We start from the raw sequence: 26,246 nt of genomic DNA, 5'->3' as shown, positions 1-26,246 counted from the left end.
TTACCAAAAACAAACGTGCGGGTGAAAGTAACTAGTAATTTTTACTTTGAGTACTCTTTAATTGAGCTACTTTTTACTTGTACTTGAGTATTTTTTTGTATGACTTACAGTACAATTTCAAGTACTTCTACTAGGGTAGGTTATTTACACCTCTGAATACATTTAGTTTGAAAAGAAGCATTTTTCCCTTGCAAATGCCTTGAAGAAAAACTAAAAACAGACCGATTGTGTGTGTGTGTGTGTGTGTGTGTGTGTGTGTGTGTGTGTGTGTGTGTGTGTGTGTGTGTGTGTGTGTGTGTGTGTGTGTGTGTGTGTGTGTGTGTGAGAGAGAGAGACAGAGAGAGGAAGCACCTCCTCTCCATCCTTCAGGCCGAACCAGAACCTTCATCTCTCCCCTCCTTCAGGCTTCACATCCGGGTCATCCGGGATCTCAGTCCGTGTGTCTCACTCTAACAATCGTTCCACCTCCTCCGCCTCTACCGCCGCCACCACCGCTCTCCTTCACATCTCTGCCCGTCTACGAGGCTCCTCCGAGCGGACGCTGCTCGGCACGGCCCCCGGTGGTGGCTGATGGAGCCCCGGGCACAGTGAAGCCGCAACCGGACGCACAAAGGCGGGGGATGAGGCGGTAGTAGGAGGTTGTTTGTGTGCGGTGACGAACTAACCATGTCGAAGAGCCTGAAGAAGAAAAACCACTGGACCAACAAAGTCCACGAAGCGGTGATAACCCGCGGGAAGGAAGCGGAGCTGGGCTTCGAGCTGAAGGGGGGCGCTGAGATCGGTCAGTTCCCGTACTTCGGTGAGGTGAAGCAGGGGAAGGGTCTGATCCACAGCGGTAAACTGGCTCAGGATGAGCTGCTGCTGGAGGTCAACGACATGCCTGTAGCCGGGCTCACTACCCGGGACGTGCTCGCGGTGATCAAACACTGCAAAGACCCGGTCCGCTTCAAATGTGTCAAACAAGGTGAGCCTGTGCATGTGAGTGTGTGTAGAATAGGAAAACATCTGTCCCATCATGTGGACTAACGTTAGGCCTGCATTGTTGTTCCAATGATCCATTAAACGTGTGTGAGCCCTTAGAGCTGCTTGTTTACCGGAGGGTTGCTGGTTCGATGCCTCACAGCCCAGAGGGGGCGTGTCTCTCAGGCATGATGCCACGAGCCTGCGGCGGGGCGGGTGCGTAAGGTCGAGGCTCTGGTGGCCCTGAGGGGGGCCGTGGACCAGTGTTTGCTTCTGGTATTGTCACACAGCTGAAGGCTGTAGTGTGCTGTCTACAGTTGTACAAATTAGGCCATGGCAATATATCAAGATTCAAGATTTATCAAGTTTTCTATTTTGGCGATAAAGAAAATTACATTATCTTCTATATCGATGTATTGTTTTTATAGCTTATTTTGTATTAAAATACTTGTTTTAGGAGTTGCCGCTTTCACTACTTCTCACAACAGCATGAAAAGCTCAGTTTGATGGATTTCGAGTGCGTCCTAACCCAGACCATCCCCTAAACAAGCCACACTACGGAACTCACTCACACGTGCTGTCCATTAGTGGAGAAGAAGCCAAAATAATTGTCTTTCTGGTAAGACTTTGAGTTAAAAATACCAAGATGTATATTGTATATTGTGATTTTGAGAAAAAAATATTGAGATCTTAATTTTGGTTCATATCACCCAGCCCTAGTACAAATATCCACAAAAATATACTACATGACAACAAAAATGCACAAAATGACAGTAAAACAAAGAAACTGTTCTTTCATGTGTTAATGCTCGGATTGTTTATTATTCTAATGTTTACATGAATGTTTATAATGTGGCCCTCAGTTCAGATACAATCATATACTATAGTTCAGTGTTATTCAACCTTGGGGTCGTGACCCCATGTGAGATTGCCTGGAATCAAATTGGGGTCGCCTGCAATGTGTAGTAACTGATTAAAGAAATTACTGATTAAAATTGTGTTTTAATTTTTTTTATAATTTGTAATCTTTTTCAAATAACAAAAAACACACGGAATTTCAAACAACTGTATTATATACTTTTTCAAATATGAATTTAGTTAAAATGAAATGCAGTGTACAAATATCTGAGTTGCACAAATATCTCTGTGCATTAATCATGGCTACTCTGTATGTGTAACACAATGTTAATAATATTAATTAAAAAAACAATTCTTGAGAAAAAATGTTTTTGCTCTCGCCAGAAAATTGGGATATAAAAATGGGGTCATGACCTGAAGATTTTTTGGAAACCTCTGCAATAGTTACTCTAGTTGTAGTCCTGTGGGGGTATATTGTATTATATTAGATGGGAAAAAGTTATTACAGCGGGGCCACAAAATGTGATTGTCTAATCTGAGGGCCACATTATCAACATTCATGTCAGCATTAAAATAATTGTGCTCTCTGAGTGTTCTTGTTTAGTGTATCTTTGTTGTATTTTGTTTTCTTTTTCTTATCTAATTTTATGTTTTTTTGGAGTCGTTCTGTATGTTTGTCTTTTGAGCTGTACAAATTAAAACTGTGAGGGCCGCTTGTGGCCCCCGGGCTGCAAATTGTCCATGTTCACTGTAGACCTGCTATGTACTGCTACATGCTGTGGTACTGCTGTATTGCTACAGACTGTATTACTATTGGAAAAGTACCAGTACTACTACTTTAGTAAAACCTCTGGGCTGGTGGTAGTGTAACGGCTTCAGCTGTAGCATCTTTGAATCAAGACAATAACAGAGTGGTTCCCTGACCAGTGTTGCCAGGTTGGGTGGATTTCTGCCTGATTGAGCTTGTTTTGAACATGTTGGGCTGGATTAATTATTAGCATTGTGTGCAGCTTGATACAATCTGGGCTGATTCCCACAGCATTTTGCAGGATTTTAGAAAAATATTCTAGAGAAAATATGAACCAAATAGTTTCCATTATGTGTCAAAAGAGTTGGAAAAAAAAACATTTCAATACACTGTTGTACCCTCGGACTCATATTATTAGTTCTTTTATTTATTTATTTTTTGCGGTTGCTATGACGCTGTTGCCAGGAATGGCATGTTTTGGGCTTGTATTTATTGACATGAACGGGTTTTGCACACACACCTCGAGTGGCTGCCACACATCCTTACATCCACATTGACCTTCCTGTGTATGCTTTTAACTCTTCATTTGTATTCTCTTCTCTGTCCTATTGTGTATAATATTGTATATATTTTGCCATGTATTATTTATTCCTTTTTTCATGGTATGCTACTGACCCTGAGGCACAAATTTCCTTTTGCGTCTCATGGAAAAGGACAATAAAGACCCTGAAACCTTAAAACCTTGCTTTTGTTCCGCTGTAGTGCTAAAGCTGTTCTCCTCAGAGGAAGCGGAGCAGCTTAGAAAGACAGAGATAGGCATATTTTATCACAGTAGGGCCTCAAAAAATGTGACTGTTAGATCCAAGGGCCACATTTATGTTAGCGTTTAGAATAAGGACCAATCTAAGCATTGATGCAGGAAAGAAAAAAGGGTTTGTGTGTTTTTTTTATTTCGTTTGTTGTCATTTTGTACATTTCTCTATCATTTTGTTTATTTTTTGAGGTATTTTTTGTCTTTCTGTTGTGACTGTATATTTTTCTCTCATTTTGTGTATTTTTGTTGTTTTAAAAAAATATGTACAGTATTTATATTTTCTTCTGTCATTTTGTGCTCTATAAACTGCATAACTCAACACTTCCAATTAGGGATGTCTCGATACAACTTTTTCACTTCCGATACGATGCCAATATTACAGCCTTGCGTATCGGTCAATATCGATCTGATACGATATTTGCACGAATCGTACATACTTATATATATATATATATAACTTATGTTGTAGTGTGGACTGTTGAAAAAGGCTTGATCAAGTGATGTTACTCAGAGAACAATAGTCAGCAACAGTAGGTATGAGAAAAACTGACCTTATTATTAACCAATTGGTTACATACATTTTAACCTTCAACATAATATCTACAGTATTCTACAATTGAATAAATATAACATATATCAGAGATTTTATATGCAGTCCGATAAAATCCAATATTTGTCTTCTGGCTGATATCGGATCGGGACACTCCTACTTCCAAACTAATTTTTTGATTTTTTTACCCAATTCCAGCACAACAGGGTGTTCACACGTCATTTTGTTTGTTTTTCTCTCACTTTGTATATTTTTGTTGTTTTAGGTGTTATTTTGTGTATTTTTGTTGACTGTATGTTTTTCTCTCATGTGTGTCTTTGTGCTTGTATAAGCTTTAGCCTTTAGCTCCTTATAAGGAAAAAACATTGATTAGACAGATGTACGTACATATTAAGAAATAACTTACCGGTACTTTTCTTTCAGTTTATGTAACAAAAGAAATCAAAGACTGTATATTTAAACTGCAGGTTTGTTTATGAATGGAATGTGTAGTTTTTGTGTATTTCTTTTAAAATTGTTCAGTAATGTCACTATTTTTAACTGAAACAAGCAAAGCTTAGAGAGTTCACTCCATGTAATTGTCCTCAGTTATTCTGCAGGTCACTTACACGTCGCCCTACTGCCTTACTTACACATGTTGGTGTCTGTGTGGACGTCCCTGTTTTTAAAGCGTATCCATGGTTTTTATGACGGAATGACCTGCTTCTATCAGCCGCTGTAAGAGCAAATAGTGTCTTCAGTGAGTAGAAAGAGATGATTTTATCAACACACCCTCGGGAGTTCAATTTAAATCCAAATTATCCACTAAAAAGGCCTGCGCACTCAGCCATTAAATACGTCTCATAGTGGTTGTTATGTTTTCTTTTGTAAAGTGAAAAATCAAAGGGTCTTTATTTTGTGGCCACCTCCCTGCTTCCCTCTGAGGTCTCTGTACCTGTTCTGTTAACCAGCCATATTCCACTGCCACATCTATATTTGTCCCATTTTTGCCGTCTTTTTACTATATGACTTCCATTCTCGTGAAAGTGGAGTGTATTAATGGCAGGCAGCTGCTGAGACACTCGCGTCTCACTGTGGAATCATCTAAAAGCACTCTAGTTATTCAGCTCAGAAGCATCACACAGCCACAAAAAAAAAAAACATACGAGCGAAGGACATCTGAGTGCACAATCGTGTCTGACCACCCCTTTACACCTTTTAACAGGCTATTTTCAGCTAGGTGGGTTACTGAAGACCCCACCGTGTCCCACAGGACCAACTGCACTGACAGAGAGACGTGAGGAATCTCGAGAGTGCGGCTTTCTTTCACTTGGTTTATCTACCTTCATCGTTTGTAGGAAGTGCCACATTGCCACTTGATTTACCGCGACAAGGGTTAGAGCTTCTGATTTTTCGGTTTCAAATTTCCCAAATTGCGTTTCAGGGTTTACCCATTTCCACGACACCTGACCTTTTTTTGTTTCCTTTTCATTTCATGTCAGCATTTAAAATAATGACCATTCTGAGCATTAATACAGGAACGAACAAAGGTGTTTTTTCATTTTGATTGTTGTCTTTTGTATATTTTATTTTACTAAACCAAAGCTGTACAACCTACCAGTAAAAAGATTGGTAGGGGTCAAAGTTCATGACGTCACAGGAAAAAAAAAAATCTCTATAACTTGGCCACAGACTGAGACAGTGCTCAAACTGGTACCATTGAACAACATTTCCTTCCAATGTGTAACTTTGATCTTCGATCAAGGTCATATTTAATGTCAAGGTCAGTCTTCTGTTTTTCCTGCATTATATAACTTGTCAAAAAATATCCAGATATAGGTTGTCATTTTTGCCAATTTTCAATTTCCAAAATATGTATTTGCCTTGCAAATACAGGTCTTGCCTAGTTTTGTTTGTTTTTGGAGTTATTTTGTGTATTTTTGTTGCCATTGTATATATTTTTTTACATTTTGTATCTTTTTGTTGTCATTTTGTTTGTCTTTGGAGTTATTTTGTGTATTTTTGTTGCCACTGTATATATTTTCTCTCATTTTGTGTATTTTTGTTGTAATTTTGTTGTTTTTGGAGTTATTTTGTGTATTTTTGTAAGGTTGTTTTGAAGTCATTTTGTTGTTTTGTGCTCTACGAACTCCTTAACTACACACTAAACCTGCTGAATAGGGTTAATAGATTAAACTACTGTCATTTATTTTTTATTTTACATCCTTCAGATAATTTACATAAACTGGATGGTTACAGAGAAATCCCTCACAAGAGCAACGTTAGTCACCGTTAGCAACACTGCTAGTCCATCAGTCACCCCATTAACTGGAAATATCTCAAAGAAATGTGTGATTTGGTCCCAAAACATACCACAACCGGTTAATCACCCTCACGTTTTGCATGAAACTTCGCAAAGCCATGTGATTGGAGGTGTGATGCGTTACCAGGTAAACTCATCACCAGTTCAGCTAATACACCATCAGCTATCCCTGTCTTTGTACCAGAGCCTTTTCACATTTGTTGTTAATCACAACACATTAAAAAACTCACTTCACTGCATTAATTTTCAATCATTTCGGTGATTACAGCCATTCCACTACAAATTAATCTCGACAAGAAGATTTTAAGGCATATTTTAAAAAAGGAAAGAGTGTTGGCCTCCTAATCTGAGACTAGGATTAGAGTCTGAAAACTGAAGAAGCTCCAGTAAAGGGAACAGAGTGAGAACAGATTGTTCTGCTGTCACAGTGAGTTTTCTTCTTTGGATGTTTTGGAGATATGATTGAGCTTTGTTATTTAGTGATTCATGTAGGAGGGCTTTAAAAGCTATTTTCAGTTTGACCAGCAGCCAATGAATGAAGAGAGGCCAGGGATGTGATTTGTTTTGTTGGTTTGTGTCAGCAGTAGGCTCACGAAAAAAAAGAAAAAAAAAAAAGGTCACGGTTGTACAAAGTTTATTTAAAGGATGTGATTGCCTTGTGCTCGCACTGATTGGAAATAATTACATGTTAACCCAAAATCTCATTTTATTGAATTCAACCTTTAACTGTTTGAACTTCAGTGATGGGAATGCTGCACAGCAGCACTGCATCACTGCACACTGAACAAACCCAATTTCAGGCATGCGCAAAATGTACTTAATGATACCAAGATTACACAAAAAACAGCAAAAATACACCTGACAACAGAAAGACACAAAATTAAGAAAAAATATACACAATGATACCAGAAACACACACTCCAACAAAAACACCAAAAATGAGAGAAAAATGTACTAAATGATACCAAGAGCACATAAACAATGACAAAAATACCTATAAAAGGAGGAGACGGAGAGGTGCCACCATTCAAATAAGTAAACCTCTCTCCGCTGCACTCAGCAGCCGGTAAATCTCTGCCAACCAGTGCATGGCTGGCCAATGCGGAGCCACCAGGATCAGAGAGGGGCTGCATTCCATCACCCTGCAACGCTGAGAGCGGGTCCCCAAGCTGCCCAGGGAGAAGAACATCGCATACTGCGCGTTTTCTGCCCCGGTTACATGTTCGTAGAGAAGAGACATCCCACACTCCACAGTATCAGTCTGCGTGCTAGTGACAGCAACCGACGGGAGCGTAAACCGCTATGGCGGTTGATGTATGCACATGGCCGTGGTGTTGTCCGACCCCACTAGGACATGCTGTCCCCTGAGAGATGGAAGTAAATTAATTAGCTAGCGGAACACTGCTGACAGTTCCAAGTAGTTTATGTGAGCGCGCTGGAAAACCGCATCCCTGCGGCCCCTCACAGACCTGCCCTCGTGCATCCCATAGGCACCCCCTCCATCAGGAAGCTGGGAGCCCGCCAGTGCCGTAGCGCGGTGCTGTACTCTGGCAGATACACCCTGAATGACCTCACTCACTCCGCCGGCAGGCGCACGATGAAAGGTACAGAGCGTAATGACAGGCCCAGGAAGACTATTTCCTGTGTAGGGGACAACACGCTCTTCTCTGTATTCACCATGAATCTCAGATCGAACAGGTGATGCAACAGAATACGCATATGCGTCCTGGCCTCCTTCTCCGACTAAGTCAAGCAGCCAATCATACAGAATGGCCCGCCTCCCTAGCGGGGCGATCGCTGCATCAGTGCAGCGCACAAACACCCTCGTGCTCAAAAAGAGGCCGAACGGGAGTACGCGGTATTCGTAGCATATCCCCTGGAAAGCAAACCATAGGTACTTTTTGTGAGGGGGATATATTGGACCGTGAAAATACGCATCTTTGAGGTCGACAGATGTGAACCAGTCGCTTTGTCACACCAGGCGCAAAAGGGAGGAATGTGTGGGCATCCTGAACGTGGATTTCATGAGGCCCCTGTTCAGGGCCCTCCTTTGGTGACCAAAAAATACCTGGAATACAACCCCTCCCGGGACCGTTTAGGAGGGACCACCGAGATGGTCACCTTGTGCAGCAGAGAGGTGATCTCTTGTAAAACACAGGCAAATCTCCTCAGGCCTGTGAGTGTATTATGCTGGGGGAACAGATGCAAACTGCAGCCTGTATCCCTTCGATATCGTCTTTCTCTATCCTCAGGGAAAGAGAGGTCAAGCACTTTGGGTTCCTCACTGTTTAAAGCGTCATCCGCAGTACGGTGCCGCCCTATTCCGGAGGCAGGCCGCATGCAGCTGAAGGGCCTGAGAGTGGTGTGAGGGTGCCCTCTGCCGGAGGCTGTTGGTCCCGCCAGAGAAGGCTCATCTGCACGGCGGTAGAGCCCATTAGCGGCAGTTGGCCGTATGTGACAAGAGGGCCCACCTGCAGAGTGGTGGCCTCCCACCGGGTGGGCATGATGGGTCCCATCACCACTTATTGAGGCAGATTTTGCTTACACAAGATGTGCCCCAGGCCTTTGGCCTAGGGGCGTGGGTGATGAACCCCCCACTGTTGTTTGAACAGGTGTGTGATTGCGTGCTTGTGGACATGCAGTGAGAGGCAACAGCGGAACATTCTGCAAAACATGTCTGTCTCTCCCGATCATCAGAGGGCCGAGTCTTGATAGAGGGGAGGATGGGGCGTGGACGCTCATTGGAGCATGCACGAAAGCGAAAAAGTTGGCGAATGAGAAACAGTCAGCTGTAACATTGGGGTAAGAGAAAAAAATGGTCAGGATGTGTTTTTCTTTCTAAGTGCCTGTGTGCATTGGGCATGCTACGACAGCACAGCAGCCGTCGGGGCTGGAGGTTTTCCGGACCAGGCAGGCGGGCTGGAGGCTGTAGAGGCAGAGCGGAGGGCTTTGGTGCTTTGAACTAAGGACCCTGGGGAGCAGGCTGCGGGGCCGTCCTCCGCCGTGCCAAAGGAGACGTGAGCAGGGGCTTCCTGGGAAGGCAGAGGCTCAGAGCATCATCATCTTTCTTCCTGGCTTCACAGTGCCACTGCATAGAAGACATTGCGGAGCCAAAGATTCTCTCAGTAATGATGGGCACATCCAGGATATTGCATCTTTCAGCATCCGTTAGCTTAGCGAGGTCGAGCCAGCGAGTACGCTCCTAGACCACCATGTTGCCCATCACCTTACCCATAGACTGCAGTGAGCAGGCCTGGGTGCGGAGACACCCAACAGTGACCGTGGATATCTCTTCCATTATCGCTGGCTCCTGGGATCGAGCGAAATCCTCACAGAGTGCTGCCTGGCAGGCAGTAAGAAGGGACATTCATGGCCCTGACCAAGAGGGCAGCGGCCTCGTTGGTCCTACAGGACAGGTTCAACTGGAGACGGTCTGATTTTGACGGCAGCATGGGTCTCTGTGGGAACACGGCAAGCTGACGCTCCACTGGCACCATCCTGAGCAGACCGCGCCTCTTCATGGCCTCGGACTCAAGGATGGAGGCCCCTGCCACCGGGGTCCTCCCGGTAAAAGGGCGGCTACCCCAGGGATGTGCTACTTCCACGAGCAGCTCGCGGAAGACAGGGAGGATTTGTCTCAGAGTGCCCCTGGAAACGGGAAGCTTTTTCCTTTCATAGCAGGACCTGGTGGTTTCAGTCACAACGGCGGGCCAAGGAATGATTTGCAAACGTCCACCGTATCCAAGCTCGGAGGATGGGAGATGGGTGCGGGGCCCTCCATGTTCTCCTGAGAGGCAGCAAAGGCGGCCGTCCACACCCGAGAGTCCTCCTCAAATTCTCCATAGTCTATCACTAGGACATCCTCGTCAAGTGGGGAGATATCTGCAAGGTTCAGCTGGGAACCCCAGCTGGGGCCTAGAGCAGCAGCAGCGTCGAGAGGGGTCACCATTTCCCGGTCCACCGCGGCAGGAGCGCTGTGCGCGAGGGAAAGGGGCCCTGTTTGGGAATCATCAAAAGACGTGCCAGTCTCCTTGGGAAGCACCGGGTGTTGAACACCACACAGTGCAATGCATCCCGTCCCCTCAGTGAGATGAACCTCGTCCTCCATTTCCGCTTGACGCAGGTAATGAGAGCAGGTAGATTAGCTTGCGCTGTCACTAACATTGGCGCTAGCAAAGATGCGGGCCAACGTGAGCCGGAACATCGAAGACGTCGGGGACAGCGTTGGATTTTTGAACAGCAGCTGGGTTGCTGGAGTCCGGAAGCTTGAGTACCATGGTACAGAGCTGGAGCCGGGCCGTACACCGCAGTTAGGGGCCAGGAGGGAGACCGATGTGAGACCGGAGGCGTAGAGGATGACAGCTAGGTGTGCAGAAGGTCCGTGAGCTCCAGTCTTGCGACACAGAGCTAGCAGCGGGGCTGTCGCCGGAGTGAGAGGCCGCTGGGACCAACGCATGCGCCGAAGCAGCAGCGTCGGAGGGAACAGTCAGCCGGAGCTAAGGCTCGGAGGTTCAACATGCCTTGCGGCAGTGAAGATGGCACTCACCAAGCAGAGCAAGGTAAGAGCTGTTAACCACTTTTCTACATGGTGTGGTGTTGAGTAGGCGATAGTTCTGCTAACGTCCATCAACTGGAAAGTAGAAAATCCCGTTTGTGAACAGTTAAACTGGACAGAACTAAACATGCGCAATAACTGAGAGGAGAAGAGTTTTTGAATGGTGCGCACTTGTCTGTTTCCTCCTTTTATAGGAGGTGGATGGGTCTCCCAGCGGACTGTCGCGCTTCACCTGCCAATCAGGATTGGCATAGTGAAATAGAGTGCTTTTGAGGAAGGTAGACAGAGGTCACATCCCATAGTGAGACATCTCACAAAATATTATGAAATAGAACCCCAACAAAAACACAAACAACAACAAAAATAAAAATGGCAATAATATTGTTCAGATTTATCATGATTCCTAAATGCTGACATGATTTCTCATGATATAACCCTCAGATCAGACAATCATATTTCCCTTAGCCTAAACATTTATTCCTGTCGGACTAACAGTCCTGACTGCTAATGCAGGGTGGAGCAGAACCATAATATAAGTGTCTCTCTTTGTATTTTTGTACAATCCATGGCCTGGTAGGATTGGATGTTACCCTGTGAGGAAGCATCTGCTTTCATCCAGTTGTCCCTGCTCAATTATCCAAGCATTTTCCTTTTCTTGGTCACCAGCCTGTGGATGTGTTGCCATCAGCAGCAAAGCCTGGGTGAAGCACAAACACTGCTTTTGCTCAGAGAAGCAGATTTATAGAAGTGCCATGAAGCTCAGGATGACCGAGAGGTGTTAGAACAGTATGGAGAGGAGTGAAGTGTGAATAAGTGTTAGTGTGTGTATGTGTGTGTGAGAAAGAAAGAGAATGAGTATGGGGAAGGTGTGAGAAGACACTTTGTGTTAAAAGCCTGAAATCCATCTTGTTTTTTCCCTCCATTTCTTGCCATAAACAAATGTGTATAAATATTTTTCTAAAATCTGTCTTTATCAAACTGAGACTATTTTACTTGTGAAACATGTCAAAGCAGGATGGAAAAGAAGCTTCCTTTGTTCTTCTGTGATCAAGCTAAATAAGTACAGACGTTAGTTCATGGGGCTGTGAACTCAGAAATGTTGAGTAGTTAAACATGATGCATTTCCTGCCTCTGCTTCCTCTTTGATGATGATGAATGTCACTGTTTCTCCTCTTTTTACTTTACTTTAATTGGCTTGATTTTACTGGCGGGTGAGTTTAAAAAGATGATTGCAATTACAAATGGCAGCTATTTTGGGATGTTTTCTTGTAGTTTTAGATATTATGATCCTTGTCAACAAAGATGTGTCAAACTATCACAAGTGCCTTGTACTTTTACTTAAACCTATACATGCACTACAGCAGACATGGGCAACTGGTGGCCCCAAAACACATGCAGAAAAAAAAAAACTAATTCAAAATCACCTCAAATCTTAGCCTAAGACCTTCTTCTTTATACTATAGGTTAAACGATTGTTAAATTGATCACATTTAGGGAAGGGTGATATTATTGGTTTACTAATATAATCAGACAATACCCACAAAAAAAATGCAAGCCGTGAGATTGCATGACACAATATTTTTTTTGTCAAGGTCTTTTTATTGTTATTTTTTCAATTATACATATAAACAAAAACATGAACATCAATGATGTTTCAATTAAAAACAGTGAAACACCCTCCTCCCCCACCCCATAGCTCCAGCTGAGCTATTCTCTCAATGTTTTATAAACAATGACAGAAGTTCAAACATGCTGTGCAAATTATAGAAGGTATGTGAGATATACAAAATAAATATATGCATATGTAGACATGCATAAACACACACACAATAGACACACACATATATATATATATATATATATATATATATATATATATATATATATACTGTAGGCATGCACATACTAAAAATGAATTTAAAAAAACCCCTTAAAAAACCCTTAGGGGTTACCCTTTTTGGGTAATCCCCAAGTTATCCAAAAAGTGGTGGGATTATCAACTCTAATTTACAGTATCCATTTTTTTCTATGTAAGTTATAAAATGTTGCCAGATAGTATAAAGTTTCTGAGCACTGCCTCTTGTGGTGTATCATATTTTCTCATATTTTAAGAAATGACCCAATATAATTTACCCATGATTTAAAACTCTGAGGATGTTTGTCCTTCTATTTAAACAATTTAATTCGATGTGCCAAGAGAGAACCAAAAGCAACCACAGTTTTTGCTCGACCACTGAGATGTAACTCACGTGGTATGACCCCAAAAATTGCTGTTATGGGAGTGGGTTTAATGCCATTTTTAAGACATCTGTTAATGTTGAGAATATCAGTTTCCAAAACTCATCTAGTTTTGGGCAGGACCAAAAGATGTGTCTAAGGGTACCTGGTGCTTGCCTACAACAGTCACACAAAGGATCAATACCAGGAAACATTTTAGATGATTGATTTTGGACCAGTGGAGGCGATGCATAACCTTAAATTGGATCACGGCATGTCTTAAACAAATGGAAGAAGAATGTATATTTCCCATGGCTTTTTCCCAGATTCTCTCAGAAAGTCCAAACCCCAATTCTTCCCCCCCAATAGTTTTTCAACCTGATCAAAGGTTTCAAGTCGTGAAAGTTAAAGAATAAACTTTTTAAACTCTTTATATAAAGAAGATATAAAGTCCAATAGACTTTTTCGAAGATGGGTTCAGTTTCAAAAACGAGTCTAGGAGAGAGCTGGTTGGTGTGGATACAAAAGAGGAGGTAAATGTTGATACAAAATTATGGATCTGAAGATATCCGAATAAATGTGACCTTGGAATATTGAATTTTGATGTCAATGGATCAAAAGAAGCAAATTGTTGTTAATAAACAGATTTCCAATTGTAGTGGCTCCTCCTTTAACCCAGACATTGAAAGCTTTGTCCATGATTGATGGTTTAAAGAGATGGTTTTTTGTTATAGGGGCGTGGATTGAAACATCTTTTAATGAAAAAAATCTTCGAAATTGCGTCCATATCTTGAAAGAGTGTATGATTATTGGATTTGAAGAATATTCAGATATAGGTTTAGGTAAAAGAAGATTCGTATTAAGCAATGCATCCAAAGAGGTAGAATGACAGGACAAATGTTCCAATTGAAGCCATTTAAGGGTTAAATCAGAGTTTTGGGACCCGTTCCAGTAGAGCATATTTCGTATGTTGGCCACCCAGTAGTAATATTGAAAGTTATGGAGGGAAAATCCACAATTTTGACAATGGCGTTGTAAAATATTTTTACGTATTCTAGAAGTTTTCTTATTCCAAATGAACTCCGATATTAGTTTATCAATTGATGAATAACAAAGGCAGCACATTCATTTTGATTACATTGATTCTACCTCCTAATAATAAAGGCAGCAGACCCCATCTGCTTTAAATGACACAATAATGGGCTTTAAATTAGCTTTAAAAATGTCTTTAAAATCATGTGTCATCCAAGATTAGTGGTTCCCAACCTTTTTTGGATCGTGACCTTATTTTGATTTCAAGAATTTCTGGCGACACTAAACTCTTTTTTTCAATTTTTAGTACGATTTTGATCATGTTTGTTATATTGTAATACAAATACATTATTTGTAAAAAGTAGTGCCAGCTCAGATGTTTTTATATTGCATTTTTTTATTATTATTATTATTATTATTTTTATTATTATTATTGTTATTGACTAGATTTATATTTGACAAAGTGAAAGTATGTAATACAGTTGTTTAAGATTGTGTTGTTTTCATTTGTAAAATAATAATAATATTTAAAAAATACATTTCTGATACATTTTCAATTACGAGACATTTCAGGTGACCCCATTTAAACTCCAAGCGACCCCAAATTGGGCCTCGACCCCAAGGTTTAAAAACACTGCCCTAGATTCTTGTCTGCATGCAGAATCTGTCCTAAGCTTATCATTTTCATGTTTGTTTAGCTCATAGCGGACGGTTGTTGGCTGTCCGAGGCGTTTAGTGAATGTTACAAAGCACAAACCTTAAAGCAATGGTTCCTGCTGAGCTGTTTTAAAATGTTCTCCATGTAGCCTGGAGCAATATTACAGCACTGTCATTCACAGCCAGTGTCCAGTTACATTTAATGTGTGTGTGCATGTGAAATCCTAGCTTTTATTAATCGTTCCATGTCAAACGTGGGCCACATGCGGACATCCAAATTAAAGGAACAAAATCACCTAAAAGAAGCTTATAAAATTACAGAAATACATACCTAAGGACAACAAAAGTAAAAAAAAAAAACATACACAAGACAGCTAAAAATTTACAAAAAAACAACTAAAATACACAAAGTGGCTGCACAAAAACCATGAATAATTGCCAAAAAATTCACAAAAACAAAAAATATATAAAATGACAAAATAAAAATACAAAACTGCAAAAAAAAAAAAAACACACGGCAGCTAACATGTACCATACTGTCTTTATTGTACCCTGTGTGTTTGTGCGTGTCTGTGTGTGGTTGATGGGGTTTTCTGGTTTGTAATTTTTAATAATGTAAAACACTTTGAGTTACGCGTTGTATTAAAAGGGCTTTATAAATAAAGTTAGATTTCAAAATACAGAAAAATAGCAGAAAATTGCACCAAAAAGAAAATAGGAAAGAAAGTCTGACTTTATTAGGCCTCGTCATGTGGAACATTATTGAGGGATGGATGGAAGATGATCTTTGTCTGCTCTCTTGTTGTGAAGCTGATGAGAAGCTTCAAAAATAATTTGGTAACATGCTGCCCTCTCTGTTGGTGCTTATTAACTGACCCAGAGACAAGTCCTATCAGAAGCACTGGATGGTTTTATTGAGGCTAGAAGCTGCTGGAGCGAGGCTCAGAGGATCAAACTTACACACAGCAGCCAATGAGCAAATATCCAACACTTTAAAGTGAATTAGGTCATTCTGTAAACACTGCTATGTGCTGCAGTGTAGGGTCAGTGAGTGTTTGCTTTCTATGCACTTTTCTTCCATTGCTGTTGATTCTGTCGGCACAAAAATACTTATAACACTTCTTTTAGTTTTGTAATATTGCGTTGATGCCCTTATAACAGCATTAATCTTTGTATACCTCAATGTACACACTATTGTTAAAGATTGAGTAGGTATGAGGGATAAAGCTGATCTTCTTGGAGCAACTTTATGGTTCTCTGACGTCAAGCATAGCCAGAAATCATTCTGCCTTTTAATTGGGGGACAATCCAGTCTTGATCCTGAGCCGTAGTCATAAAACACAGGCTGAGGGAGAACATGTAAACTGGTCATTGTTGGAGGCAGTATTAAAGGGTCCTCCTTTTTTTTCTTTTTTTTTTTTTTTTTTACAAATGTGGCCTAAAACCTTTGAAATGTCCTTATTAGAAGATCTATGCCTAATGTCACTGCAAATTTGCAGTTGACCTCATTTGGAGACATTATTTTTGCCCTGGTTGAATGATGGAGTCCAGTCAGAGCTTGATGATTTTATAAAAAAAAGGATTTATTATAAAACTAAATAAAAAGGAGAGTGTCCCATCTTATATATTGGAAAGGCTAAAATGAAAAAGAGTACAGGATGGTCCAGAAAGGTTCTTCCCTGGCTCAGGATATGCAGGATTGACTAACAGTTTCACAGCTTAAGCTTTATACAGATAGGGGAAAAAGTTGCACCCTGAGAGAAAGAAAAGGAGGGAGTCAGATGCTCCCAACAGTGGAAGTGGAGGACAGGCTGGTGCCACTGGTATCTGTCCTTGATAGTGTGCGTGCGTCAGTTGGTGTGTGTGTGTGTAATGTGAATGTGAGTGAGTTCGGCCTTGAAGTTTCAGGCCGGGGTTCTTACCTGTGTGTTAACATGACTCAGCTGTTCAAAAGTGCAAAGAGTAATGCAGTCATCATGTATTAAAACATGACAAATTGTACACATGAACACACATTTGATGATATGATGATGAATATAATAATTGCCATAACACTAACAAAATACATTATTTTGCACCACATTTTTTTATAATGGGACGACTTTACCATTTTTGAGCCTGTGCGCCGCCATGTTGAAATTAAGTCATTGATGCCAATTGCCCATTCAGCCCATTGAGTTCTCTGGGAGGTGAAGCATTCACGATCATTTAGCAGCTTTTTCGGTTAAAATGGCAACTTGTGCTGCTATGGGTTGCTCTAAAAACCAGTAAAAGTTTAAAAAGTCAATGTAAACCTCTTTAGTTTACGGAAATTTGAACAAAATTCATGCCCTGAAAAAAATCTCTGACCGCAGGGGGCGACAGTTCCAACTCTGCTGTTTTGTAAATGGCATGAAGCAGAGAAGAAGAGCTCCTGTTGCATGTAAATACAGGAAACCAGGATTGACTGCTGCTCTGAGCTCTTGGCTTTTGGCGTGACACCATCACTTTTACTGCTGCTCTGTCATTTTAGTAAAATTTTAAATTGTATGCTTTTGATATGATTTGGTATATATTTTGATTGTGATTTTTGTTGTTTTGTGTGTTTGCTGTTTTTTGTGTGTTTACTGTAATTTTATGTATTTTTCTGTCATTGTATGTGTTTTTGTTGTTGCTCTGTGCATTTTTGATATTTTGTGTTTTTACTATTATTTTTCTAGATTTCTCTCTCATTTTGCATTTTTTTTGTATCATTTAGTGCATTTTTCTTGTTTTGTGTGTTTGTATTGACATTTTGTGTGTTTTTACTGTCATTTTTTGGTATTTTTTTGTAATTGTATGTGTTTTTGTTGTGATTTTGTGTGTCTTTATGGGCATTGTGTGTGCTTTTACTGTCTTTTGTCAGCATTTTCTCTAATTTTGTGTGTTCGGTGTCAATTCATGGGTTTTTGTATCATTTAGTGTATTTTTTTCTCTATTCTGCATACATTTTTTGACATCTTTTTCTGGTATTTTCGTATATTTTGGGAGTCATTTTATGTGTCAGGGCTATATCATGTGTCGTCCTCTGTGTATTCTCTCTAGTCTGCAACAAAAAGACAAAATCCTCTTTTACCTCCACAGACAAAGGCAACGGGTCAGCGGGGTCAACCTTCCCTCTGCTGCACTACATACTTTAAGTAATTCACTCACTGTGTGTGTGTGTGTTGCCCTCTACGACTGTGTGTTAGTCATGTTTTCACAAGATTCAATGGCCTCTCCTTGACGAATGAAATTGCCCATTTCTATGCTGTAGTGTGCACTTCCTGTCAGCAGAGGGCAGTAGTTGTTTAATGAGAGGAAGCAAACAGTCCCACAGCTCAGGGACTGAAGATAGTTTCCATCAATATGGAAAAAGATTGTTTTTAACTAGTATTAATATTTTGAGCAGAAATGATATGCAGTAAGAAGGAAGAACTAAGAGTAAATAATCTCTGTAGAGTAAAGTGTTTGTGTTACATTAGTAACATGATGGCTTGAGGATATCTCCTAAAACCATTGAAAGTAATTAGCTTAGACTCTGAAGAAAAGAAATTTGTTCTTTAAACTAAAAGAAGCAGCGATGAAAGCATGTAGGGGTGTCCCAATACAACCTTTTCACTTCCGATATGATACCGATATTGCAGCCTTTAGTATTCATCCAATGCCGATGAAATTTGCACTTTATTAATAAAGAGCTTTATTACAGTTCTAAAATATGTGATTTTCAAATTTTGTTATTTTCGATATTTTTATGAGATTTGAAGAATAGTCCAAATTTATTGTTTTTTTTCTTTCAAAAAAGGTCACACTTTTTATTTTTTTTACATTTTGTCGCAATGGGCTTAAGCAGAAAAAGTTTGGGAACCACTGGTACAACTCCCATTAAAATGCATCACTTTTGTGTGATTTTGAAGAACTTTGTGAGACTGGGATTATATCGGAGACTGTAGGTGCAGGCTGATATAATTCGATACTCTGCATTTTCCTCCTGGGAATGACTATAACATCATAACGATTACTGTCTTCATAGTTGTGTTTAAATGTGTGTTTAAAGGATTAGTTAGGGGTTAAGAAAAGTTGTACATCTTTAAAAGTGTTGTGCACTTTGAAGACACTGTGTTGTATTTCCCGTCTGACTGATTGAAGGTGATTTACAGCCACTTTTTCTCTTCAATGCATCGTTTGTGTTTTGTTCTCTTGTTCATTTACATTCTCACACTGTAATGGAAAAATGATCAGGTCAGTACATTTGAGCTAAATTAGATTGGTTATAGTTAGAATTGAGGAGCACTAAGGACTGCCTAATCACTACAGACAGGCTTTATGAGCCTATCAGAGCGTGGAGACGCAACGATGCATGGGAGAGGGCGATCATTACGACGCTCTGAAGGTGGTCCTCTCACAGCGTCGGCCTCAATTTTTTGTATCGACTGGAAACAAAGCCACACTGCTTTTAACACTTCAGGTTATTGAGTGCCCCAGCCGCACTGATGACTTTTCTTATTGCTCCTTGTTCCCTCTGAGGCGGCTTTATTCGCCACGACTTCTCTCTTATGTGCTGCAGAGAAAAATCGTGATGAGATGCATCTTGGTGCTTGTTGTTCCTGATCGTCAGTGCAAAAGTGCAATCAAAAGTGGCAAACGTGTCCATCAGGTCCACCTTTGGAGTGATTCCGCCTCCGTCTCATCATCAGAGGTGGGAGAGTCAGGCATTAATTTACCTGTCAGACGAGGTGATGGTTGGCAGCTCCTCACCTCCTTCCTTTAATCCTAAAGTCTCATTTGCAGGCTGGGTTAGTTTCTCTTTAAACTACCTCAGACGTTGTAAACGTGTGTCTGGCCTTGATTGTGCTACTGTAGAGAAAGACAAGGAGGAACATCATCATTAGGAGGAGAATGAAGAAGAGGAAGGGGATCAATATCAAGACCTTTAGGAAAGAGTTTCTGTCATTTACTATTAATAATGGAGTCTGGCAGACGCCTGCTGTGATAACACCATTAGGAGCAGTGGAATCCCGACAAACACTTTCTGCAATTTACACTCAGATTCAGATTCTGTCTACACTGTGATGCCAGACTTTTCTCTAGAGGAAAATCCCTGCGAGGAACGCCTTAAAGCACTGACCTTAATTGGGTTTCAAACAAGAGAAATAGCCAAGGTCGGATCAGGGGAGTCTGAAAGTAGACCATTGGAGACGAAGAGAGAGAAACTGCGATTGTTCAGCATCAAATGGGACAAAGGACAGAAAATATGACTTTATTAAAAAACAAACTGATGATGAATAGAGGGAGAAAGTGTCAGGTTATAAGGAAACTAACAGATGTGGGAATTTCAGGTAGAAAGAGGAAAACAATTTTGCTTCTTCTGAGCAAATCTCTGTGTACTTTTATAGTATAGCTTGGGCTGGAAATTGCTATTTTTATTTTTCAGTGTTTTTATTAAGGTTGTTGTAGGTCAGTTGTCTCTGTGTGCGACATACGCACGAGAAAAAATTCTCTTCTGTTACTACTTTCATCTTTCAATTTGAAATAACCTTTTTGAAAACGTGGAACTGGTCCTCGGATCAGATACAGCCGGGCCACAAAAGTGAGATATACAGTAGATATCTGATCTACTGTCTACAGTAAATAATAAAAAATGATAAAAATAGAATCTGTGAGACAGGAATAGAAACAACCTCGCTCCCTGTTTCGAACCGGCATCCTTGTGAACGCGCACAACTGTAGAGCTGTTTGCAGTGACTTTTCAACTCCTCTTACTGACATTTTTTTTCTCAAAAGCGACTAGCGACAAATCTAGCAACGGTTTCTTGTGTTATTGAAGAGTTTTCTCATGTTTTAGTGACTGTAAGCACGTATCAGTGTGTATTTACTGTCCTCACTGAGCACACTGTCGTGAGCCTCTCCCTGTCCCAAAGTGCTCACAGGTGTTCAGAGGTGTAAAGACTACTGATATATTTTACTCAAGTAGAAGTAATATTACTTGATTGAAATTGTACTCAAGTACAAATAAGTCATACATAAAATACTCAAGTACAAGTAAAAAGTAGCTCAATTAAATAGTACACAGAGTAAAAGTTACTAGTTACTTTCACCCCCCATGTTTATTTTTAGTAATAAATCTTGCCACGGTTTCCTTGCACACAGTAAACATCTCATGTATAAACTTATAAAGGAAGAGAGCTAATCTTGCACAATTGGAACTTAATTTATTTTCCACAAAGGCATCTGTATACAATAAAAGGCTTGTCAAAATGTACAATTATTTTTAAAATACAATAACACCAATTAATTCAATTCAAAATAAAAAAGTATAGATACATTCATGAACTCTAGAATAGTGCCACCCCAAATGTGCCATGTGTGTAACAACATAGGTAGAAACCCCAACCCGAACCCAAGAAAGTGGCTGGATGTTGACAAAAAAAAATGAAATAAAAAATGGCATAAATAAGGATATATGTAACAAATTACATTACTTCTTTTAAAATGCACTTATGCACCGATGTAGCTGGTGATGATTTACAGTCACATAAACATGACTGAATCACAACATAAGCTAACAGCTAGATCGGATGTTACGGGTCCCAAGGCTTACGGACCACAGCAACAAAGAGATTTTGGTTTGGTGTCTGGAAATCACAGGTAAATGATTCAGAGGAATGAAGACACGTGAACAACATGAACATGTAATGTTTATTTTCCGCTGGAAATAAATAGACTCAAATTGATTACATTGTTCTGGTCTTCAGTGTGAGAAACCTTGCACTCCTGCGGTTCAGTGTGTCTGTCGACTGCTGTTTGAAACAGCCGCAACGGCGTCTTATTTTAAATGTGAAGGGTGAAGGAGAGCTGAGTGCGCGGAAGAGAAAAATTAAATTTGAAGCAGCAGAATTGGAGATGTTGGTAGAAGAAGCAAATAAACACATGATTGAATTACAGAAAATACATCTCAGAGAAACGCCATATGGGAAGAAATCAGTGAGTGAGTTAATGCTGTGGGGAAAACTATGGAGAACAGCAGCTGAAGTAAAGAGAAGATGGCAGGATATAAAGCTCACAATAAAGGAAAAAGTTGCTTTCAATAAATTATCGCCAAAAAAAGTGTTTCGGCTAAAAAAAAAGAAAATGCACTTTTGGGCTATTTTCGGTGGCCGTAATTTCAGTGCATCACTACTTTAGATTGTGCCTTCTCTACAGTATCTCTTCAATATCTATGTTCAATTACAACTTAATTCCGATTATGTTGGCCGACATTTTTGCCAATTACCATTGAAATTACAATGATTTTTTTATCCCCTGAAAGTCAATTACAACTACATTCTCAATTAATTACAATTACTGAGCCTTTAATAAACAATTCCATAAAACGTAACCGTCCGCTTATGTTTGCATCTCTTATGATAACGGGTCAGAGTTTTGAACCATGTCTTAAATCAGCTGTAAAATACATATAAATAAATATTAATTATCTATTATCTAATTTGGTTTCTCATCTCTTGGTTATCATGTTAGGCTTCCTTATACATGAAAATATTAGTATAAATATTTTTGGTGTGTGTCTAAGGCTTTTTATCTGTCAGTATAGCCCTAGATTTATATATACTTTTAAATGGTAAAATGATCCTGAAAAGAAGTGACAGGTAAACTTGATATAAAATATATTTTAATTATTTTTACTACTTATGTGTATAACTATAACATTGTTCCCCAGGTTTGCGTTTAATGAAATTGTAAATGATAATTTTGACATAATTTCTATGTTAATCACAATTGCATTGTCAATTATCTGAACTGAATTACAATTCAATCACGTTTACAAAAGCAGCAGATTTTTTCGAATTATGATTACAATTATAGTTATTCCGTAATTGTAATTAATTACCAATTACGTGCTTACAGTTATAATTGACCCTATCCCTTTTCCTTTTTTCTCCTTGCCATGCCATCTCAGCAGGAGCAGAGGTCCAGTGTCCTCTCAGAACAGTGTGGGAGTGGCCAGTGATACCATAGAGTGAGCCTGGTGGGATGACTCTCATCTTGCTTACTTCATATGATGACTTTTAATTGGCTGATGCCTATATATAGGTGTGACAACAACCACAACTGTTTGTTAGCCCTGACAAAGACCATGTTTAGTCAAAACATGTAGGCTTTTTAATGATTTATCCATTATAATAAAGGCTTTTTAGTGTATTGATTTTTTCAATTTTGAAATGCCTGGTATCCCTAATGTTTTTGACACAGCCAGTCATCCCCTTAACTTTGTCCTCTCAGAACACTTTGGATTACAATATGCTCAAAAGTTATTATGGATCTTTGACCAAATTAAGCCAAAAAAAAAAAACGTACATACTGCATCTTTAACGCTAAAATTGGTCATACATCATGATAGAATCCATTAGCTCAGCTGTGGACCTTGGTTTTATCTGTTAAACATGAGTCTGTGTTTGCACTAAGAGCGATGTGTGGATGCTCAGCTGTAAGTCAGAAAACAAGCAAACATACAGCACGTGTTTTTGTATGGATGTGTTGTTTTTTTCTGAAGAAGGCTCTGTAACCTTAGCGACCTCTTGTAGGAGTACCGGAAAACTATCGATGACTGAACTTTATCAGAGTTTCCTTCTCCATGGTAACTGCTACACCTCAGATAGCCCTGCTGCCCATCGCTGTAGGCTTAGGAGTGTGTGCGTGTGTGTGTGTGGCTCGACAGAGGATTCATCTCCATATTTGCGTAAACACGAAGCGTTTACTTTATATGCAGTAAGATTCTGTGTTTGCATACCACCAGCAGCAGCAGCAGTTCCTGGAGCACAGCTGCAGGCTTGTTTGTGCTCAGTAGCTTAGCACTTTAACTTTTTTTTATTTTTTTATTAACTCTGTAGAGAAAGACCGAGCTTGGTGTCTCTTGAGAGAGTGGGGATGTCAGACCTACTGTAATTATGCCTTCTTAAATCTAACCAAATTCTTCCTGTTGGTTTCTGCATCTATATGTTTTTCCATTTTAGCATTTTTGCAGCTAGTACATCTAGTTCTGTATTTAGGGAAAAAATATATAGCACACATTATAACTTTGGTGACTTTGACATTTACGAAACAGAACGTGAACATGTATTTATAACTGATAAAACAAGGTTGTATTTCTTGGTAAATGCCCCCAACGAATGATTTATCTATTGAGGGAATTTACATCTAAATAGCTACAAACTTGTTGATTCAAAGCAAAGAAAGTTCTTTTTCACATACAATGTCAGAGAAACACATTTAAAGGTCAGAGTAGAGACCATCTAAAAGTATGCCTTCACATTTCCTATGGTTCATCAGTGGACGAACTAGACAATCCACTGGATGCACAAAGAGAACATGCAAACTCTACAGAAAAGATAAAGCAATACTTTTCTACTTTGAGATTCAAGTGCTCAACTATATCACTGTTTAAACATTTGAATTATAATATTCAACAAAAGGCATAAGTAGACCATTTTGAAATTTTTTTTTTTACATTTTTGTCATTCAGTCTCAAAGGTTTGCACTGATTTACAATAATACAGTTGTTTTCTCTGCAATGAGTTTGACCCCTCTGATTTACATCTTTTTATAGAAACTCTAGAGCACATGTGTCAAACCCAAGGCCCGGGGGCCAAATTCAGCCCTTTAGATCATCCAATTTGGAGAAAGTAAAAATGAAACTCAACTCTCAACTCAACTTTATTTATATAGCGCAAAATACAACAAAGTCATCAGAGTACGCTTAACAAAATATAAAGTCCATAGTAAGAAAAAGAACCCAACAAGATCCACATGAACTAGCATTTAGCGACAGTGGGAAGAAAAAACTCGGAAGAAATTTCCAGCGGAACCAGGTTCAGAGGTGGCAGCCATCTGCTTCGACTGGTTGGGGTTAGTGAACAGAAGGGCAAACAGAATAGATTAGAAGGATAGACCATCCGAGTGTCCCAGACTAGTTGAGCTGTGAACCATTGATCAGGAACCGCCAGCTCCAACATCAAGACACCTGAAACAGAATTAATATTGGATTAATATTAATATTAAACGTCATGCGGCCACCCGCCATGCTCTGAGTATGCTACCACAACAGACAAGATTTTGTCTTGTACTGGGGGCACGTAGTGGTCTCAGCGATCACTACAGAGGGAATTCTTGTCCGCTTTAATTATCGCAATTATACGGTGTACGCTTTAGTAAATACGTAGGTTTTGATTGTAACGGTCTCTCTTAATGGTCTGAGGTGTTGACCATTGCGTGAAATAGTCTGTGATTGTGACCAAAACAACGAGACCATGTCTGTTTTAGGTTATTGCTATTGATATAGTATGATATATGCTTTAGCAAATAAGTAGGTTTTAAGTTTATTTTTAAAAGTGGACAGAGTAGCAGCCTCCCGTACTGAAACGGGGAGCTGGTTTCAAAGGCGAGGAGCCTGGTAGCTGAATGCTCTTCCTCCTGTTCTACTTCTAGATACTTAAGGAACTTCCAGGAGACCAGCAAACTGAGAATGGAGTGATCTGTCTTAACGATAGGGCACTAACAGGTCTCTGAGATAAAAAGGAGCTTGATCATGTAGAGCTTTGTATGCTAACAGGATGATTTTAAACTCTATTCTAGATTTTACAGGAAGCCAATGAAGAGAAGCCAATACTGGAGAAATATGCTCTCTCCTGTTAGTACCTGTTCATATTCTAGCTGCAGCATTCTGAATTAACTGGAGACTTTTTAGTGAGTTACTAGGACATCCTGACAGTAGGGAGTTACAATAATCTAGTCTAGATGTAACAAATGCATGGATTCATTTTTCAGCATCACTCTGGGCCAAGATATTCCTGATTTTAGAGATATTATGGAGGTGGAAGAAGGCTGTCCTTGTGATTTGTTTAATATGAGAATTAAAGGATAAGTCAGTATCAAAGATAACGCCTATGTTTTTTTTTACCGTGGTGCTGGGTGCAGAGACACTTTTTGTTCTGATAATTTCTCTCTGAAGTGTTTTGGACCAAATAAAATCACTTTGGTTAAGAAGGAGAAAGTTACAGCTCATCCAGGATGTGATATCTTTAAGACAAGCCTGGAGTTTTAATAACTGATAAGTGTTGTCTCAGGGCTCTACAGTAACTTTTCCAGTGGTGGCACTGGCGCGACTAACTTTCTCAGTTGGTCGTGCCAGAACAGAATTTGGTCGCACCCTTTTTTCTGAGCAGGGGTGGGGAGAGTGTACAGCATAGTCATGCACTCTAATGAATAGTTGACTTAACTGGCGCACCGTAGTTTTGTATGAAGTAAAGATTGACAATGACTTGAGATTTTTGTTTTTAGATTTTAGTGTCAATATTAAGTTTTTCTGCAACAAGCAGTGGCTGAAATAACAGGTCATTTTTTAAATTATAATTTTAAAAGAAGACGTAACAAAAAAAAATAACAGCAAAGCTTAACAACAGGTTACATGTATTTTGTTTTTGTTTTTTTATTTTTGCAGAAATGCTGTACTTGAATTAACTTAACAGTAGCATAACCAGCTTAACATCTGCATTGCTTCAC

General features: G+C 39.9%; 1 protein-coding gene across 5 annotated transcripts in view; it reads left to right on the top strand.

Moving 5' to 3' along the window:
- The first annotated feature begins 410 nt into the window (after positions 1-410).
- Positions 411-26,246, top strand: part of magi2b (membrane associated guanylate kinase, WW and PDZ domain containing 2b) — a 166,850-nt gene continuing 141,014 nt past the window's right edge. For 4 of the 5 annotated variants that reach the window (XM_028448961.1, XM_028448960.1, XM_028448965.1 and 1 more), the window contains exon 1: positions 411-964. In XM_028448961.1, the coding sequence (XP_028304762.1) occupies positions 667-964 (298 nt within the window). In that variant the 5' untranslated portion in view covers positions 411-666. Of the gene's footprint in view, positions 965-10,424; positions 10,792-26,246 lie in introns of those variants that run through there. The other variant, XM_028448962.1, reaches the window with a different exon arrangement.

The sequence above is a fragment of the Gouania willdenowi genome, chromosome 6, assembly GCF_900634775.1.
Source record: "Gouania willdenowi chromosome 6, fGouWil2.1, whole genome shotgun sequence".
NCBI classification, from domain to species: domain Eukaryota; kingdom Metazoa; phylum Chordata; class Actinopteri; order Blenniiformes; family Gobiesocidae; genus Gouania; species Gouania willdenowi.
Note: the sequence above shows the minus strand (reverse complement) of the source record. Positions and strands in the feature narration are given on the sequence as shown.